The sequence below is a fragment of the Neovison vison genome, chromosome 9 (genome assembly GCF_020171115.1).
Source record: "Neovison vison isolate M4711 chromosome 9, ASM_NN_V1, whole genome shotgun sequence".
Taxonomy (NCBI): domain Eukaryota; kingdom Metazoa; phylum Chordata; class Mammalia; order Carnivora; family Mustelidae; genus Neogale; species Neogale vison.
The window spans coordinates 100,931,119-100,952,044 of NC_058099.1; the positions used below are offsets into that span (position 1 = coordinate 100,931,119).

General features: G+C 52.5%; 1 protein-coding gene across 2 annotated transcripts in view; it reads right to left on the reverse strand.

Moving 5' to 3' along the window:
• Positions 1-747: 747 nt before the first annotated feature.
• AUH (AU RNA binding methylglutaconyl-CoA hydratase) overlaps positions 748-20,926 on the reverse strand; it is a 144,876-nt gene continuing 124,697 nt past the window's right edge. For both annotated transcript variants that reach the window (XM_044266103.1, XM_044266102.1), the window contains 4 exons: positions 9,900-10,087; positions 6,570-6,620; positions 5,567-5,614; positions 748-1,348 (listed from right to left, as the gene is read on the reverse strand). In XM_044266103.1, the coding sequence (XP_044122038.1) occupies positions 1,271-1,348; positions 5,567-5,614; positions 6,570-6,620; positions 9,900-10,087 (365 nt within the window). In that variant the 3' untranslated portion in view covers positions 748-1,270. The remainder of the gene's footprint in view (positions 1,349-5,566; positions 5,615-6,569; positions 6,621-9,899; positions 10,088-20,926) is intronic.

Below are 20,926 nucleotides of genomic sequence, written 5' to 3' on the forward strand. Positions count from 1 at the left end.
AGTCATCCACCCACACGCCGAATGTCCCCTCCCTGCAGCAAAGCACAGCCGTGCTGCTCGGAGGGCAGCGGGCGGCCCCCTGTCCACAGGTGAGGAGGAGCAGGTCCCAGAAAAGCAGGGCTTCCCCAGGACCGCCGCACTCGGCCGGGACACAGCCTCAGAGGGGTCTGCTCGGATAACACGCCAAAGCTAGCTCCAGCCTCCCGGGACAGCCGCGAAGGTCTCCCCACGCTGCACTCTGAAGCCCACAGCTCTGGCCACGCATGTACACTCTGTTCCCGCCGCAGGCGAGGCCAGCGACGCAGACGCGCCCCCGAGCCCCTCCATTTCTAGTCACTTTGCCTGGCCAGGGGTTAGTCGAGGGAGACGGGGCTACAGCGGCCGTGTTCACCTCCTTTCCTTCCTAAAACCAGGTGCCAGTGCCGGGGCGAGGAAGCAGAGCCGCTGGGCTTCCCCTCAAATCCCTGACCCCACGCCGCTTCCACAGCCCAACCCGGGCGACACCACCTTCTTCGGGAGTTAGACCAACGGCCAGGCCGGGTGCTGGGCGATCTTAGGAGAACTCCGACTCCAGGCCTCCTGTTGGCCTCCCGAGGCCGTGGGCCCCAACTGGGCGGCCTCATTTGCCATCGTCCACACTGGTTCTAAGACTACAGGGGTCACCCGACAGAATCGGCACTGAAAGACGGCTTCTTCTCAAATCCAGGGTGCAGTGACGTACTTGGTTCAAAGAGAAAAATTCCCAAGTTTTCTTTTCACCAATTTTATTTTTATTTGGTAATTTTCACTCAGAGAGTCTACCAATTCCTTTTTCAGTCTGAGATGGATGTGTGCGTGGATGTATTGTATAATCCCTTAGAAACTTTATTTGGTATAACTTCACATTTTTGGTATATAGAAATAATTTTATTTCGTATTGCAGCACAGTAGACATACAATCGATATTATTTCCTAGAATGTGCAATATATAAATTATTCACATTAAAAAATTAAGAACAGAAAGCCTCATATGCAGGAAATATTTAAAAATGTGTACCTATGTTTGACTCTGCTTTTGACAGTATGCGCTACTAGCGTTATAAATCTGAATGAACGCGACAAGACGCACATTTGAATGACGTACACTGATGGGTCCGCTCCAGAAGCTGAACTCACTCTACAGAGGCTCACTTTGGTCATTGGGACTCCAGGTGCGGAGGCATGTGTGGGTCCGAAAGATCCTTCCAGAGCGACGCTCCTTACACTGGGGCTGCGAACATTTCTGTGTCTTCTACTCTCCTTTGTAGCGCGGGGACCTTTTCTCTTTAAAAGCAAGAAGACCTTCAAGCCTGTCTTTTGTTGGAATAGTCTAGAAAAACAAAACATTGTGTTACCTACACCAAAAAGAAGAAACTACGAAAGTCTAACAAGCTTTATTTAAGTAGAAGAAAAGGAACTAGAAGGCGATCAAAAATTTTGAAATCTACCCATCATTTGAACAATTCTGCGACCAAATTTACATTCTCATTCCAAACACACTTTGCCCCCGATTTCAAATGTACTTTAAAAAACCAACATACTTTATTTTTTTAGACAATTTTAGGTTTACAAACTACTGAACAAACTTCAAAGCTGCCCCAGGGTTGCCCCGCTTACTGACATCTTGCGTCAATGCGGTACATTTGTTACAACTGAGGAACCAGGATCCACACGTTCTTGTAAGCAAAGCCTGTATGTTGTGTGCACCATGGGCTTTGACAAAGGCACGATGTCACGGATCCACCCCTACAGCAGCCCACGGAACAGCTTCCCCGCACCAAGCATCCATGTTTGAGCTGCTCATCCCTGCCCTGTGCCGCCTTTCCAGAAGGTCAGACAGTTGGAACCCTATCGTAGGGTTCCAATTTTTAGACGGAAACCCGTATCTTAACAGTACGCATGTGAGGTTCTTCCGTGTCTTTTGTCACCGAATAACACCTCACGGCATGAATGTGCCTTCACCTACGCGTCTCAGCCGCTTCCAAGTCTGGCAGTTATGAACTGAGCTGCTAAAACGCCAAGGGCAGACTTTGGTGCAGACGTAAGCTTTCAACACAGTTGCGTGAACACCCGGAGCTACAACTGCCGAATCACATGCTAACATTATGCTTAGCTTTGTAAGAAATCGGCAAATCAGCTCTTGTTTGTACTTGCATTTCTTAACACCGTGTGATGTGGAGCATCTGCGTCTGGGCTCACTCGCCATCAGCGTATCTACTTTGGTGAGGTGCTGCTCAGCTCTTCCACCCGCTTTTTAATGGGTTGTTTTCTTATTGTTGAGTTTTACAAGCCCGTGTCGGTTTCAGATACAAGTCCTTTACAGATGTGCACTGCAGAGACCCCTTCCCTTCCTGGGGCTTCTCTTTTCATCCTCTGCACAGTGTCATTCCAGAGTGGAAGCTGTTAATTTCAGTGAAGTGAAACACCAGTTTTTTCTTTCATAGATTATACTTTTGGTGTTAATTTTAAAGAAGTCACTGCCAAACCCAAGGATGCCTACATTTTCTATGTGATATTTAAGAAGTTTCATAGTTTTCATTTTACATTAGGTCTACGGCCCAATCTGAGTGAGTTTTTGTGAAGGGTGTAATGTCAGGGTCTACATTCATTTTTTTGTCACCGAAGGCCCAGATGCTTCAGTACTACTCGTTCTGAAGACTATCTTTTCTCCACCGAACTGCGTTTGCTCCTTTGCCGAAAGTCATTTCATTTTCTATGAGTCTACTTCTATGACTTTCATATGAATTTACTTCTGGGTTCCCTATTCTGTTGCACTGATCCAACTGTCTGCTCTTTTGTCAACCCACACTGTCTTGCTTACTGTAGCTTTACCCTAAGTCTTGGCGTTGGGCAGTGTCAGTCCCCCAACTCTGCTCTTCTGAGTCACTGGACTGCCTAACCTAAGTCTTTGGACTTTCCATATGAACTTCTGAACTGCTCTGTCGATACAGATCAAGTAACATGGCTGAGGTTTTTACTGGGATTGTACTGACGGACTCTCTAAATAAAATTGAGAAGAAATGACTTCTTAGTAATACTGAGTCTTCCTATCCATGAATAAGGTTTACCTGTCCATTTACTTACATCTCGATCTCTTTCATCAGTTTTATAGTTTTCCTCCTATAGATCTTGTACTTTTTTGTTTTTTTAGATTTATACTTAAGCATTTGGTATTTTTTATATTAATGAAGATCATGTTACGCTTTTAATTTCTAATCCCAGTTCTTCACTGCTGGCATACAGGGAAGGAACTGACTTTTGTTTATTACCCCTGTATCCTGCATCCTTGCTCTACTGCTTCTTAGTGGGTTTTTTGTTGTTGATTCTTTGAGACTTTCTACATGGACAATCACATCTTCTATGAAGTTTTATTTCTTCCTTCCCAATCTGTGTATCTTTTATCTTTTTTTTTTCTTGTCTTATTACATTAGCAAAGATTTCTAGTAGATGTTGACGAGGACAAGTGAGGAGGATGTCCTTGCCCTATCCTTGGCTATTAAGTATGATGCTGGCTCCAAGTTCTTTTATAGAGGTTCTTATCGGGTAAGGAATCTCCCATTATAGTTTGCTGAGCTTTTATTATGAATGGGTGTTGGATTTTGTCACATGCTTTTTCTAGATCTACTGATACGATCATCTGACCTTCCTGTTTAACCTGTTGGTGTGATGGTTTATGGTTTATAATGCTTTCTGACTGTCAAACCTGGCTTGCCTATCTACCAAAAAAATCCATTTGGTTCTTTTTATACATTGTATCCATATATTTTATACAAATCAGACAAACTGAAATTGTTTTTAAACATCTTTTTATACATTGTTGGATTTGATTTGCTAATACTTTGCTGAGAACTTTTACATCTAAATCAGATCAATGGCCTGTGGTTTTCCCTTCTTATAATGTTGGGTTTTGGTATCAGGATAATACCGACCCAGAATGAGTTAGGAAGGGTTCCTTTTGCTTCTATTTTCTAGAAAAGTCACTTAAAATTTATATGACTTCATCCTTAAATGTTTGGTAGAATTCACCAGAGAAACCATCTGGGCCAGGAGCTTCCTATTTTAGCAGTTTATTAATTATTATTTAATTTCTTTAACAAACATAGGGTTATTCAGATGATCTATTTGTCCTTGTATGAGTTTTGGTATGTTGTGTCTTCAAAGGAATTGGTACATTTCATCGAAGTTATCAAATCTGTAGGCAGAGTTGTTCAAAGTATCCCTTTATCATTCTCTCAGTGTCCATGGGATCATTGGAGGTGGCCTTTCCTGCATTTCTGATATTGGTGATCATCTTCTTTCTTCTGTGGCCAGTCTGCCCGGACGTCTGCCAACTCCACAGGTCTTTACAGAGAGCCAGCTTTCTCTTGTTGTGGTTTTTTCTTCTTATTTTTCTGTTTCTGATTTCATGGGTTTTGTTCTAAAGCTTATTTTTCCTTTTCTTCTGCTGACTTTGAGTTCTCTTTGCTCTCCTTTTTCTACTTTCCTGAAGCGGAAACTCATCACTGATCCTAGATCTTCCTTCTCTCATACATGTGTTCAGTGCTAAAATGCTGCTCTCTCTAAGCAGTGCTTTCAGTAACTTCTCCTTGACACACGTGTTATTTAAAAGCACGCTGTTCAACCCAGAGTAAAAAGACTGATCCTACCATTACCAGGTGGGATTCCCCAGCTATCTTTCTGTTACGATTTCTAGTTTAATCCCACTGTGGTCTGACAAAATGCTTATGATTCCTGTTCCTTCACATTTGGTAAGGTGGGATTTATGGCCAAACATACTTGTAAATTTTTCTTTGGACTCTAAGGCTGTCCATTTGTAAGAAGAGTGTAATTTGCTTCATTCGTGGCGTGTGCTCATCAATGAAATGTTGCAATTTATACACGCAGACCAGGTGCAGGGGAACATTCCAGCTGTTCCTCCTAATTCAGGACGCTGCCATGCTTAAATGGGAGCTCAAGTGAGTTTCCAATTCTCACAAAAGGTAGAACAAAATTCTTTTGCTACTTTGGATGCCCTAAATGAAGTTACATCTTTTAGAAAACAAGGAAGTAAAGAAAAAAAGGAGATTTATTCCTCTATACAAAGTCCTACTAATTTGTATACGAAACAGAAAACTGTATACGCTGGATCAGGGAACGTTCAGTGGGCAGGAGGGAAGGCTCAGAACCACTGAGTCTCATACACGGATGCTCCCCCCGCAGGTCCACACCCACACCACTGCCTCTGCCCACCCATCTACACTGGAGGGAAGGTTCACATCGACACCCATAAAATATAGCAGGAGACTGAGAGACAGCGACAGCACACATGGTACTAACTTGATAGAGTTTTCTAAATTAGCTAGACAAGAGACATTAGTGTATGGAAGAGAATCAGTGATTCAGGGCTAGTATAGCCAAAGAGCACAGACCCTACTTTCCACTCATCTGTGTGATTTGAGAAGAGGTGAGGGCACAGTCTTGCTCTGAGACATACCATCCACTTGACTTACACAGAAGGTTGACAGCATTTTTAAGAGGCAGCCCCCTGAGTCTGTAGCTGCTTACATACCTGAGCATAACAAGCTTCTTCGATGGCTAATCCTGTTACTAAATCAACCTGAGGATGAAAACACAATACATTTCAGCAGGAATTACTTTTCAAAACATGCAGCACTCGGTATAAACTCAAGCTCAACACACCGCTCCGAGAGCCCAGAGCCCTTCGATGACACACAGCAAGCCGGCCGTGTGAGCAGCTGAGCTGACGGCTGGCGCTCCCGTTCTGCCTCCGCCACGTGGGGGCCGTGTGACCGGGGCTGAGCTGGTCACGCTCTCCGTGCCTCAGAGAGGCTAACTGTACTGTCTACCACGCGGGGCGATCCCGCCTTGGTAAAGCACGGATACACGGCCTGCCATGCAGAACGGGCCACAGGGCATTGGCTGTTAGTGTTGTTACAATTACACAGACATTTTTAAAACCATTCTGCTTTCTTTCTTCAAAATTCTGATATTTAACCAAAACCCCACCGGGGTAATGAACGCCCAATGTGTATGGGTGCCTGCATCGCTCCCCCGGTCTGAGGCCTGCGCTCCTGAGAAGTCGCCTCCCGGGGTAACCCCAGGACACGCCACACACCGCTTGTTAGTGCGGCTCCCTGCGCAGAGCGCGTGGAGACGTAAGGCGCAGAGAGCTCACTTCGGCTCTGAGCCTGGAGGTGCTTCTCAGGATGTTTTTTATAATGAACTGGTGTTGAGAATACACCGAATGACCTTTTCTTTTGGTGTTCTAGGAACCACCAGCCAATAAATCTCTTAGCGGAAGGCGGAGACAGGAAGCGAGCCACAAGCTGCGGGACTCCAGGGCAATCCCCGAGTTCTGTGACCGAGAGACGAGTCAGGAAGAGCTTGAGCAGAATGAAATCAACAGGAGAGCTAAAAACAAAAAATAACCTAGCTTGCAGTAACAATAGCATTGAAACAGCTAGATTTGGGAACATAAAATATAATAAATTAAATAGAATGAAATGCCTACTATTTCCTCCGACAACAAACCCGAGTATCAAGGCACTCACCTCCATCCCTTGATTAATTGCTAATTTTGCCACTCTCATTGCAACGGGTCCCTAAAATTCAATTAAAGAAATAAGATATTAATTACTATTTATGCAAATTATGTTTTATAAACCAGTAAAAATCAGAAATTCCCATTGCTGGCACCACGGCCACGAAACCTCCGAAGCTGTAAGACCGTTAATGGGAAATCCCTCGCGGCCGCGCAAGGTCTGAGCAGCACTGGAGCAGCTCCTACGTCGGCGACGCGGCCCGCTTGCAGGTCGGCAGGGGCTGTGCCCGGAGGGGCTGACCGCGCTCCTGCAGGTCTCCCTGGAAGGGAGGCAGCAAAGAAAAGGAGGCGTCGTGCGTGCCGTGATACGACACCCACCAATGCCTGACAGGAGCCCCGGCTGGCGACAAGGCCGACCGTCCTGTCCGCGTCCGTCCTACACCCGGCCAACCCCTGTCCTCCGCGGGCTTTCGGCACTAAGCACAAGGACGACGTACGGGTAAGGCTGTGCTCTCCAGCCGGTGCTCCCACAGCACACGGAAGCTCACAGCCCTGATGCGTCCTGGGCGATGTGTGAGGGTCACGGAAGGGAGAACTGGGTGCCCTTGGGAGGAGAACATGACTTCTGTCATCTTTGAAAACAAGAGTGCCCCAGTGGCATTTAGCTGTCTGCTCACATTTTAAATCCCTAAGAACAGTTCCCGGGTCAGGAGCTAGGCCGCGGCGGCACCTCTGCCAGCGTCTTCCGGATTAAAGGGCAGAGCAGGCTCGAAGCGAGGGGAGCCGCGGAGGGTCCGACGGACCGGTGACAAGCGCCCGACGGCACGGAGTGTCCGTTTTCCCGCGCGGGGGTCCGTCATCAACTGTACCCAGCTGCGCTCTGTCCCTAAGCCGGACACTTAATAAATATCTTTCTCAGAGGCTCACACAAGTCCCTTTGGTAGAGCCCCCGGAATGCCGTCTGCGGGGGTGGGGCTCACACGAGAACCGTGTCTTTGCGAGCCTCAAGTCTTCGACTGGTTTTCCGAAGCACGCGCCTCTCAGCGACTGCCTTCGCCGTGCCCTCGTGTCCCCAGATGACGCACACAAGACGCCGTCCCGCTCCCGCGCGTGCACGCGCCCCCAGCCCCTCCTGAAAAGGCAGCGGGTCTGGGGCCGGCTCCTGAGGATGCCTGGGTTGTACTGGGCAGCGAGGCTTACAAAACTAGAAAAACAGGAAACTGGAAATGCTAGCAGATGCAATGCTTATTTAACACGCCTCTTTCAAAACACAAAACCAACAGCTCTTCTTCTGGACCAACATTTTTTTCTCGAACAGGACAAGGGAACTAACATCCAGTACAGAAATCAGATGGAAATACTAATTTTACAGAGGCTTTCTAGTTTCTGGAAGAGTAATCTTTCAGTGACAAAAACTAGAAATAAAGACGACGGCCCCTGGAATTTTGTTCCGTAACTCCGGCATATTGTACAGTCACGCATCTCCCGAACCACTCAGCGTCTCCCTTGCCCTGGAGAGAAAGCTTAGGGGTTAGCGTTCTCAGAGGCAGGTCCCCCAGACGAAAGGGATGGGCCGTGGGGACCCTGGCTTGGCCCGCGGTGAAGTGCTGCACGCTGTCGGGTGGCAGGCGGGAAGGCGTGGGCACGGAGGGCACAGGAAAGAGCGACGAGGCCCAGCAGTGCCCAGGGACGCAGCTCACAGCAGGGAGCTGAGCACCGCCGTCCGAAGACCAGGAGAGGCCGTGGTGCTCTGCACGGGAAGGACGCACCCCTCAAAGAGCCCTGTTTCGATGCAGACCTCCTGCGCCGGGCCTAGAGCTGGAAGCCAGAGGAAGCACGAAGCCGGTCGTTACTCAGACTCCTCCTCCTCCTCACACCTGCACCTCGACCGCTCGTTAGGCGACACAACTCTAATCGCTTGGGGAAAGATTAATACCGAAGTTTCAGTGAGAGCCTGTTTTTCCTTTTCCTGTTTTCTTTTCTGCTTGCTCTCTCCATCAGCTCCGAGTGCAGGGCTCTGGTTACTTACACGGAGAGCAAAGCCCGTAAGAGCGGAATCCCGGGAGAGTGCGCCGCGGGCTGAGTGACAAGGGCCTCGGCATCCGCACGGAGCAGGGTGCTTCCGGGAACCAAGCGCACAGGGAGGCCCTGCCTGTCAGCAGTCGGGGGTCAGGCAAGTCCCGGCGGACCGGGGCCCCTGTCTGGCCACCGGAACCTCTAACAGCACCTTCTGAGGAGGGATGCAGAGCTCCCAACAAATGTGGAGAGCGTATGCGTTTTCCTAGAGAGAGAGTATCCTGAGATTCCCTGAAGGCTCCGGAGCCCCAGAAAAGGCTACGAGTCCTGTTTGCGCCAAATGGTGCAGTCGGAGAGGTGCCACTCTGATTCTGGGACTGGCCGGGGAGTGATAAAGCCTGAAACCCCACTAGGGATAAAGACAAATCGCTAATTACTTGCACAGCAAAAGTCCTCTGATCTGTGATTTCAGAAGAAAGGAGCATCTGGAAAATACACTGAAAAGCGAGATGAAGAAACTGCTGGAACGGGCCCCACGAGGCGCCCCCGCTAACCCGAGCACACCGTCACGCTGCTCCTGGGAACGGTCGTCTGCCAGGAGACGCGGCGCGTCCCAGACTCCAGAGCTTCAGTGTGGGCAGACCACTGCGCACACAGGGGCTAAAACAGTGCCTACGTCACCACAAACACGAACACAAGGAGGGATGTCTGGGGGGCTCAGTCCGTGAAGCGTCTGGTCATGATCTCAGGGTCCTGGGATCGAGCCCCGTGTCGGGCTCCCTGCTCAGCGGAGGATCTGCTTCTCACTTTCTCTCCCTCTCTCCCTCCTCTATAATGACGGGGAAGGACACACAAAGGCTACTGTGCAGGCCGGTCACCTCACACCCGGCTGTGGCAAGGACAGCCTAACCGGCTCTGGTCTCCCCAGCATGTGCTTCTCAGTGGGTTTCAGCTTGAGGGGGACTCGGGGTGACAGCCCATCCATGGCTGTTTCTCTCCACGCGCACAGCTCAGGTCAGAAGGGTCAGATGGTGAATGACGTCAGTTCCTAGGAAGCTCCGTCCCATGTGCCGAGGGGCGCGTCCGATACTACGGAGCCCGGCCACAGCGGGGGCCCCAGACCACCTCCATTGTCCAGTCTCGATGCTGAAGGTGCTGCATGTTGATCTAGTTTACTGTTCCCGGTGTTAGGGCTACCACGTACTTCTCTGCTTGGAAAACACGCACATCCCCGGCACGTGAGAGGACTGCTGTGTCCATTTGCTATAAAGGTCTTTAAACAGAAGCAAGAAAAAAAGAAAAAAGGCAACATAATTAGCAATACCTGAGGTAAAAACTCTCGAGCGAGGTCCAGGGCCTTGCGGTAGGCGGCGTCCCCCTCCGGGTTCTGTTCCAGCGCGTGGCTGACCAGGCCCACGGCTTTGGCTTCTTGGCCATCGAGCACACGCGCAGAGAAGATGAGCTCCTTGGCCAGGGACACCCCAATAGCCCGCGGCAGGCGCTGCGTCCCCCCTGCAGGGAGAACGGGGGAATGCGAGCAGTGATTTCAGACCGTTCAGTCCTAGCAGCTAAACGTTACACTCCTCGGTTTACAAAACAAACCAGGGCCACACGTTTATATGTCGAGATTAGTAAGCGCAGAACCACTTCAAGGCAGAATCCAGTTAGTTCATCAAGTTAAGCCCCCAAAAAAGAACGTGAGCATCTTCTGCTACCATTAAGCGGTTCTGGCACGGTTTAGTCCTTGCGACACGGCTGCTGTGCTCCCGAATCGCACCCACAACCGTAACCACATCAGCGTCCCCCCCACTCCGCGACGACCAGTGGGGGGCAGGCCGCTCCGTCCCTCCGCCCATTTACCAGCGGGGTGACAGGTCCTTTGGCTCAGACTAAACGTGTCAGAGCCCGAGGTCTTCAACTCCCCATGTGCTCTGTGCAGAAGCGCGGACGGCAGAGGAACCGGCCACTACCGTCACTAACGGTCACTGGCGCAGACAGCTCTGTCCCGGTGGCCCCGGGCTTTCAGCACGAGCAGGAGGTACCCAGCTCCCCGCCGCCCACTGCACTCTACCGACAAGACCAGGGTCTCGTTAGAAAGAAAGCTAGACAAGAGCTGATATGCGTCCATTAATATTCTTACCTGGAAGCCTCAGTTCCTACCAGTAAGAATACGAAAGCGACTGCGACATTAGGACTCATCCACACATCATCCCCCTCAGGACGGCTGCCCGAGGCCGGGGAACAGGGGCAGGCCGGCTACCGGGAGGGCCACCCGAACAAGCTCCCGGCGCTTTCTCCGGCCCACGAAGTTCAGATTTCTTTTCTTTTTTTTTTTAATATGAGTTCCCAACACTTAAAAGTGGGTGGTGATTTCTGACAAACACTCGTTTCCCCTGGAAGCCAACCACCCCTGCAGGGCTTGAGACGGACAAGCTCTGCTTTTGGGGAAACAACCTGAAAAGCAAAGCAACATCTTTTCTTTTCCATCTCAATCCAAAGCGGCCAAGTGAAAAGTAGCGATCCCCAGTTCCAGAAGGCACACTCCTCCGCATGCAGCGCGCGCCCATGCCGGGAGCACATGGCCTCTGCCGCCGGTACGCAGCCACGGCGGCACGAACCACGAGCGCGGACTTGGGAGACGCGCGTGTTTCAGAAACACACACACACAAACACACACACACACCCCGCGCGTGATTCAGAAACACACGCACACGCACACACACACACACGCACGCACACACCGCGCGTGATTCAGAAACACACACACACACGCACGCACGTGATTCAGAAACACACACACACGCGCGCGCGTGATTCAGAAACACACACACACACCCCCTCAGCGAACTGGAAAGCACTGCTATTTTCAATAAGGCCTGGGTTTGAACATCGTGATTACTGCGTCTGTAAAACACAGCTTCAGTGTGTACGGCCCAAGCAGTGAGAGACGGTGAAGCTGTGGGTGCTTTACTCGATATGGCAGAAAACGTGTGTTTGAAAAAAAATGAAGCACTGACAAATGTACACGAACGCATACACAGTGGCATTGCTCCGTGTCCTGAAGACAGGTCCGAGAACCTACGGGACACGGTGCAGGAAGACACAGGGTATTCAGGAGCTCCCGATGGCCGCGGACTAGAGGACACATATAAATACAGCTCATGGCTGATGAGACTGCTTGCGGAGATAGCATTCGTACTGGGCACAGATTAGGAAACGACGCTCTCGTTTCTCGGAGAAGCTGGATGTCGCTTCCTCAAAATTAGTGCACGTGACCCGCAGCGGTCCTTGGCCGTGTCACACGTCGTCCTCGGCTGGCACGGCGGAGTCCTGCAGGTCCGTGAAGCCTACGCCTTTCACACTATCCTTTCATCCACGGCGTCCTCCCCCACGAATGAGGACTTTGCAGAAATTAAAGAAAGGAACAGCGACGAAACCAAGCCCATAGGACACACGCACTCCCTGAGCTGAACAGCACGTGCATCAACCTCTGCCTGGAGAAATGGGTGCAGAGGGTCTGCCGGAGGACGTGACCGCAGGGCGGGCTGAAAGCCGTGCTGCTGCCGAGAGCTTTCTGGGTCTGCTGGAAACAGAGCAGCAGAGCATCTCGGAGAAGTCTAGCCTCGGCTCACCAGCTAACACTGAAGCCTCGGCCCGTGCGCTGACCTCACAAGCCACGCAGCCTAGGAACCCCGTGTACGTGGGCCATGCGGTACGCGTCCCTCTGTGTCTGGCTTACTGCACTAAGCCTCTTGGCCCTCAGGTTCGTCCTAGTGCTCCTTCCTTCAGAAGGCTGGGTAAGACTCCGCCGATGAAGACCCAGTTTCATGTAGTCACTGACCCGGGGAGGGTCACTCGGGTTGCTTCCACCTCCCGGCTATTAGGAATAATGCCGCCGTACACGTGTGTACCTGCTTCCTGTCCTTTTGGATAGATACCCAAAGGCGGAGTTGTTAGGTCATACAGAAAATCTCTATTTTTTTTTTGAAATAGCCATACTTTTCCCTACCAGCTGCACCACGAGGGCACAAGGATTCCAATTTCTCTACATTCTCAGGAACATGCACTCTTAGGGTGTTTTATCTCTTTTGGAGGGGGGAGGTTTGATGGCAACCAACCTAATGGGTGGGAGGGGATCTCGCTGTGGTTCCTGACTCCCTAACAGCCGGCCTGCTGAACGTCTGCTCACGTGCTTACTGGCCATCTGTGGATCTTCTTCGGAGGAACATCTACTGGAGTCCTCTGCCAGCTTTTTAACCGGGCTGCTCTCCGGCACTGAGCTGTAGGGATTCTGTCTATATTCGAGACAGCAATCACTTACCAGGTACAGGAGTTGCAAATATTTCCTCCCATTCTGGGGATTGCCTTTCCTCTCTGTTGACCGTCCTTTGAAGCATGAAAGCTTTTCATTTTGATGAAATCCATTTTATTCTTGTTGCTTGTGATTTTGGTGTCATATCCAAGAAATCACTGCCAAATCCAATGTCATCAGGTTTTTCTAGCATTTTCTTCTAAGTTTTTGTAGCTTCACCTCTTACATTACAGTCTTTGATCCACTTGGGGCTAATTTTTACAAATGGCCTGAGGAAAGGGTCCCACTTCATTCTTCTGCATGTGCAAATCAGTTTTCCCAACACCGTTTTCTGAAAGGGGCAGTCTTAAATAGTCACACAAATGTGTCATTTAATTCACTCATTCCTACTGAAATCTCATCTTCAGGAGACCTGTCCGGTGAGAAGCTCTCTGGCCCCGTTTCTTCTGCTGCAGCCAGCCGGCGGAATCCAAGACTGACGCAGAACTACGGTACCTGCCTCCAGCCCTCGGCACGCTGACTTCGTCGTTTCCAACTTCATGAAAAGACTGTGTCCGGTACAGTTTGCCTCGCTCAGTGAACACGGACAGCGGGAGCGACAGCTAAGAACAGAAGTTACCACCCTGCGCACACGATCGACGAGCAGCCTCGGGCCTCCATCCCGCCAACAGAGCCCCTAAAGAGGAACGGCTTATGTCAACACTCCTGCGGCCGGGAAGCGCTTCTGTGGACAACTGTTCTCTAGCGAAGATTACACGGAACACGAGCGCCTGTCGGGGAGTCCAGGCCGCGCATGGCGCCCGCGACCAGAGACCAAAGATGCGTGGCCGACACCTGCCGCGAGGGAAAAGGCACCAGATTTTCTGTCCCACGCGCAAAGAGAAGTACTAGAGACGACGTATTTCGATTCACCTTTCATTAATTTCTGAACGTCAGATTCCAGTACCAGCTTAGTTAGGTATTAGCGTTAGGTCAAAACGGACACGCGGCGTCGCATCTGTCAGCCGCTTTCCCTACCCCAGGCTCAGCCACGAGATCACACAACTGGCTAACTTCCCGCAGGATCTGAGTTTAGGACTGTAAAATGCCACCTCCAGACAGAGTCTCGGGGACTGACCAAACCCAGCACGGGCCTCCACCGAGTCTGTCCCCGGCAGCGGCCCGGACACAGTCAAGGTCACGGAGCGCCTCAAGCCTCTGCGCAGAAGGTCGGGCACTGTCCGTCCCCCGCGCAGCCGTGCCTCGTGCTGAAGCCCGACTGTGCGGCTCGGAGAGCGACAATCAGTCAGTCAGCTGGCAGAGACAGGATTCAGACGTGCTCTGCCGACTGTTACCTACCACGGGGTAAGAAAGCACACAGGGCGGATCATGAAATGCACTGATGCTTGTTTTAGAAATAAAAGGTGTGTGTCTGCTACGGACCGTATGTAATCACATACATGGCAGACACACATATCAAACGTGCCCGGAAAGTTGTCTCTGTGAGTCAGAGAGTATCTGCTTTTCCCTCGTTTTTCATTCGCACAGCCTGGCTGTATTTCCAAAATGCTGTGCAGTGCATAGGAAGTAGGACGGCAGGAGTGTGATCTCCAAGATGACAACACACGTGTTCACTCATTCAACAAGGACGTAGGGCCGCTTCCTGCCCTGAGCGCACACATCCAGCCACGAATGAACAAAGCCCCGACCTCCTGGACCCCACACTCTCACTGGGAAGCCCACACCAAGCAAACTAATCCCTACTGTCAGAGAGCAGACGGAAAGTGCCGCGGTGCGGCGTGCACGCAGCTTAGACGGGATGGCCAGGGAGGGGCTTTCGGGAGGGGACACTGGATCCAAGACCAGGAGAAAGTGGGGCGTGAACCAGTGCGCTGGTCTTGGGGAGACCATGTCTGGGGAGCCCAGAGTAGGGACACGCGAGTGGCAGCAAACATGGCCCAGGAGGAGCAGGGCCAGCTCTGGGGGGCCCCGGAAGGCCCCAGGGAGGAATCTGAGGGTGACAGGAAGACACTGAGCATCTGAGAGCATCGTCTGAAAAGAGGGGCATGGGAACACCCCTCCATAGCGAAGATCTGGGTCTGAGGACAAGCTACGGTCGAGATGAGCGAGATGAGGAACGCGGTATGTACTCGTAGTAGGTTCCGACAGGCTTGGAAGAACCTTCACAACGAGTTCCAAATGCTTTCAGTATCTGCCTTGTTTTGGCTTCCCCCATCCAAATCCTGGTTTTGCTTTTGGAGACCCCTAAGGTATGCAGCCTGGGACAGTAGAAAATCCCCCTAGTGGAGGCCAAGGGGGCCAGATCCTCCTTCTCTCTACCCTAGCACAGCTGGGCAGGCATCCAAGTGAGCTCTGGTCCGCAGGATGTGATTTCTTGGTGCTGGGCGTCCTGAATGGGGGGGCTTGGAGGGCTTATGGGCAATGCGGGGGTTGTAACGTGCAGACCCAATGACCCTGTGCTTCTACGAACCCCTGCCGCTCCGTGATGCCAGGTCTTCCGGCTTGTGTGCTAAGCCTCATTCTCTACAGACTTGGGCCGCCTGACAGTAAACGTCTTTTTCTTTTAGGATGGCCGGGGTCCGTTTCTCTCGTATGTTTCACGAAGGACACAGTAATTTAACTAGCAGTTTTGTTTCCTCTTTCTCAAAAACAGATGAAGCCAAATGGGAGTTTATCTGTTGTATTTCTTTGCAAATAAGATCCATTTGTTCAATCTCAAATTTATTGGTTTAGTGACCTACTATGTGCCAGATGCCGTCCCACGTGCTGGACACACAGCGGTGAACCAGGCCGACTCCTGATCTGAAAAAGCTTCCGTCTCAGAGGCAGAGAGGGAAGGGAAGGGGCAGTAAAGAAGCGCAGGGACAGACAGCGAGCGTCGGGGCGAGGACTTAATAAAGGCAGGGGACAGCTTGTGAGAGAACCACAAGGTCTAACTGACAGTGAGTGGCCGGGGAGGGCCTGCTGGATACAAGCGAAGGCCGTGTCTGCGTCGTAACGAGCAGCCCACAAAGACCACGGACAACACCCGGTGATGATCCCGGCCATGCGAGGCCCCTCCAGCGAAGGCAGGCTCAGCCCGTTCGAAGACGAGGTAGGAGGCCGCTGCAGGCCCCAAGGGGAGGGACGTGAGAGGCGTGGAAGGGATGGGGCTGGGCAGGCTTCGGGTCCCACAGACACCGTGCGGGCTTACGGCTCAGTCTCTGGGTGATGCAAAGAGCCTGGAGGGTTCGGGGCAGAAGGTGACATAATTCAATCTGCATTTTAAGAGATACTTTTAAGCTTGCCAGAGGACAGATTACAGGCGCAGGACGAAGGCAGGTGCCCAGCAGGAGGCTGCTGTGTCCTCCACGCGCCACAGGATGGCAGCTCGGATGGAACAAGAGTGGGGGTGAGGGGGGACATTTGGTGCAAGTGTCCGAAACTGGTGAGAAATACACGGGGAGACAGGGAACCTCTCTGTCAGCCGGCTTGCTGACTGGAGCACAGAGGAAGGGGCACCGCTGCTGACACCGGGAAGACAGGAGGCGGCGGGGCACACTCGGCCTGTGACGTGGGCATCTTTTACGTACAGAAGTGGGGTAGTCAAGAATGGGACGGGACGCGCTGTCCCTGCTTAGCAAGCATCACTGTCCCCCAGACGGCATTCCGAGCCAGGGCCTGCATGAGATCCCTCGGGAGATGGGTCACAACACAAAGGAGCAGAGAGCGTGGACAAGACCCCGGGAGGTGCCTGGCGCAGCGAGGGAGGCAGCAGAAACGCAGGAGGAAGGTATGCCCGGCTGCAGCCCACCACTTGTTGCATGTCTACGCCCCATGGCCCACGACTCTGCTTCCACCTCCCTGATCGGGGACTGGGTCACATGCAGTGTTGGGAGGGGGCAGGAAAGGTCACCTTCTTGCTCAAGTGTTTCGCCACCAACATAGGGAATAAAACTGGGGCTCATATTATTAAGAGAAAATGAAAACAGGTAATCAATTAGCAGTTGCCACCCCAAGTGGCAAAACTATATTAATCATAGAACAAAATGTTCTCATGTTTATCTATTATTTGTGTAGAATAAAAATATATTTGAAATGTTATAGTCCTGTTCAAAATTTCCTCCCATTTAACGTCTACTAGTTTAAGAAGGCATCAAGGATCTTTCCCCCATATAACCTCTCCTGGGACTCTCTGCTGTAAAGCAGCAACGTCTAGCTAAGCCATGGCTTAAGCCCAGCAAGCTTGTCTCTGCAGCAAAGGCAAGAGGTGAGCGTTTCCATGTTCCTACGATCCGCCCGCTGCTCTGAATTCCCTGCGGCCTCGTGGGCCTGCTGGCCTCCGACGCCACGGGGAGACGCGGGCCCCAACCCTGTCCTCCCAAACCCGAGTCCTAAACTGAACGTCTAAAATAAGCCAAGCATAGACGCCTCCCTCCTGCGGTTCCACTGACATCATGTGAGCAGCGACAGCAAGCGTTACCTGAGCTTTCACAATCACTGCCGCAGCCGCCGGGTTACGGATTAGGTGTCAGCGGCATTTACAAGGTAGAGGTTTCTGCTCTTCAAGTTTCCTTTTCAGCCTTTATCTTCTCCCTTCTCTTACAACTCCAGGAGAAAAGAAGCCACAGTAATACCGGGGACACTTCCAACAAATCAGGCAAGTTGGAAACTGGGTAGCTCCCACATTAAGGGTGTTGGCTGCTATAAGGATCTCTGACTTCTGGAAGGACCACTTCGGAATTATGTCTAAATCCCCTCTCATAAACAGGAAGCCAATTGAGGTTACTTTTTCCTTGAGTTGTGGAAGAAATACCGCAGGAGAATGTTCGTTGTGGCTTAGAAGCCTACAGCAACTGACCACTCTGAAGCTCTGTCAGGGGGCTTCAGGCAGGGGCTTTCTTGACAGGTCTGGCCTGGATGTTTACAAAACTGACTTCCTCTTGCTTTTACACCGAAACATCAGGTCTCTGAGGAATGTGCCGTGTGAACAAACGGGAGCGTGTACTGGTCTCATGACCGGACACGTCACAATCATGCAAAACCATAAAAATATTTATCCTTCAATCTGTGACCAATGTTTGAAGTGTTGTAACACTTTCTGTTCCCGGAGGGGTTTTAGCATGTTGTAAAGTAAACACACACACACACACACACACACACACACTAAGAGGAATGACACAGGGCAAGTGGGAACAAAGTGCTCACTGGCTACCCCAGCAGAAGCCAACAGAATCGCATCCGTCTCAGCTCTGTGTGTTTTATCCTAGAGAAGCATTGTCAGCAAAAGCTAAGAACTTTTCAGAATTGGGCAGAGGAAAAAAGGCTGGCTATCAAAAATATTTTTCCAGAGCACGTTAAGCTGACTGGCAACCAATCAGCACCTCTGTGATGTGGCTCCTATTCATGCGCATTCCGGAATCCCTCCTCGACTATTCTCCCATTCGCTGTAAAGGGAAACAGACGTGGAAAGGTTTTACTCATATTAAGAAAAAAAAATGTACTTCTTTAAAATGCTTGTGTAATTTCTACAGAAAATATCTGAAGCACTTATATTTAACTTTTGAAAAAGGATACTGCGGCACACCAGATGGAAGATAAAATGTCACTCTCCACAAGCGTTTTGAAGACGGCCATGGTGGACCTCTGCCCACTTCGGACACCCCGCGTCCACCGCCCCCCTGCGCCGCGCTGCCCTCTGCTACGCTCCGCGCTGCGGGGCTCTGAACTCCGGTGCTAGCCCTGAGGCCGGGGGGGCTGCCACCGGGCCCCGTCTCAGCCCGGCACGGACGAGCGGCCGGCAAACGGTCTCCCTCCCGGCACCATCAGCGTGGAGCAGGGGGACGACGGAGGAGGCGGCCGGGCCCCCCGCTCCGGCACAGACTTCGGGCACGCCCGGCTACCGCCATGCGGCCAGGCAGAGCTTTCTGTGAAGGCGGCGACCGGGTGCGTCCGGGCCGTGCAACATGCGGGCCACCGGCCGCGCCAGACCCCTCTGCACTGGGAACGCGAGGCGCGAGGCTGCGGCTCCTGCGGACTCGGCTTCGCCGACCCAAACGGCCTCGGCACGGACCGCACCGCGGGGAGTCACCGTCCCTTCAGCCCCGGGAGCCCCTTTCTGGTCACAAAGTGCGTTTCTGCTGCAAACCCAGAGTCTGGTAAGATCTAGAGTTCATCGGACACGGCGAGCACCTCGGTGGGTAACGCGGCCGGGGCGCCAGACCGCGGGACCCGGCACAGCTCACCTGTGTTGCGGGAGGACAGGCCCCAGCACACGGGAGAGAGGGCCACACACGAGAAAAGGGGGCGTCCGCAGCTGGGAGCGCGCACATGACGAAGGCCTTCCTAGCAGCCTGCAGCACGGACCTCTCCCGGTCCGCCGCGCTCAGACACGGCACCTGCTCCGAGGAAACGGAGCTCGAGGACAGAAGGGACCCACGGGCTCTCTGGATCCTGATGTCCGTCTCACTGGGTACGTCTACCAAGCAAACGACTACTGCTGTGATTGCAGAAATGTCCCTCCAGCAAAAATTCTGGGCCATGAAGTGACACCACAGCTGCTGGGCATACGTCCCATCTTCTCCCTCCGGACCCCGGTTAATTATGCAGATCATGTACTTGAACACTTGACAAACGTAACTGGTTTAATGTCAGAGTCGTCTCTGCAAGGACATCACAAGGATCATGACGCGGCTGAGCCCTCCTGTGTGACATGGCGTGCGCATATAATTACGGTGTCGACGCAGCACGAGACACATGCGTATATCCATGACAGCCTTAGAGAAAATTCTTAATTAATTTTCTTTAATACAGTGATATTTACTGTATTAAGTTTCATGTTTACCGCCCGGTGAGTCATAGGATTCCTGAAATCAAACACCAAATTTAATAACTTGATATCTTCAGACATCAATAAATTCCACCCCTTTCGGAGATGCATTTACCTTTTTATACTTAAAAAAGCTCTCACAAACACGGGGAACAACGAGGCAACGATACTCCCCACGTCGAGTGGCCGGCCAACACGGGAACGCAGCGGGCGCGCGGTCTGCGCTTCAGGAGGAAGCGTCTCCGGGAGCCGCGAGCACTTCCCTAGGCACCGCCGCAGGAGTCCGCGCGTGGGGCAAGTCCCCTCACAACTCAGCGGCGGGAAACAGTTCCTCCCCCACGGTTTCTGTGGGGCAGGATTGCAGCCCCGCGTGGAGGCCCCGGCCCCGGGCGTGCAGGCTGCCTCGCGACGCCTCACCCCTGCAGCCCCGCGGCACCAGCCACTCCCCAGGGCCGCAGGCTGACCCGGCAAGCAGCCGCCACGATGCGCCGACGGAGACCGCAAACGCACAAGCCGGACCGGGAGGCGATCTCCCGCGTACCCTGCCCCGTTCTCCAGGCGGCCTCTGCACGCCCAGGCCTCACGAGGGACGGGCCCCGGTGGGGGGGCATCTGGACGGTGCCAGGCACAAGCACGCGGCCTCGGTGGGCAGCCCGTGCTGGAAAGGCCACCGCTTCTCCTGCCCACCTGCCCTCTCCCGAGAGCCTTCGTCCTGGGCGCGTCGCCACAGTATTTCCCAACCGCACAACCACCCTCCCGTCTCGCAAAATGAAGGGGGGCGAACGGAACACGTCCACCGTCACTTTAGAAAGGAACGGGGGCCGGTGCGGAGCGTACAGCGGGCCGGCCGGCTCTGCAGAGCTCACCCCGCGACGCAGCTCGCCCACGGCCAAGCGCCATCCGAGCAGAGTGGGCGGCGCCCGCACATCGGGACGGCCGAGCCTGCCCTTCCTACAGCGCATCCCCTGCTCCAGCGAGGAGGGGCCCCCGCCTGGTGCTTCGCAGAAGCTGGGCCTGACCCCTTCGTGAAGGGAGGGTGCGAGCGGGCTGAACACCCAGCTGGGGAAACCTCGGTGGGCGCGTCTTCTCTCTGGGCGAGCACAGCCAGTGCCGACGGCTGAAGTAACACCCACACCCGACAAAATGACTCGACAGCACAGTGGACACGAAGACCTAAACTCTTGGTTCCTCCTTACCGAAAGCACGTCCCACGATAAAAACCTGAAGACTC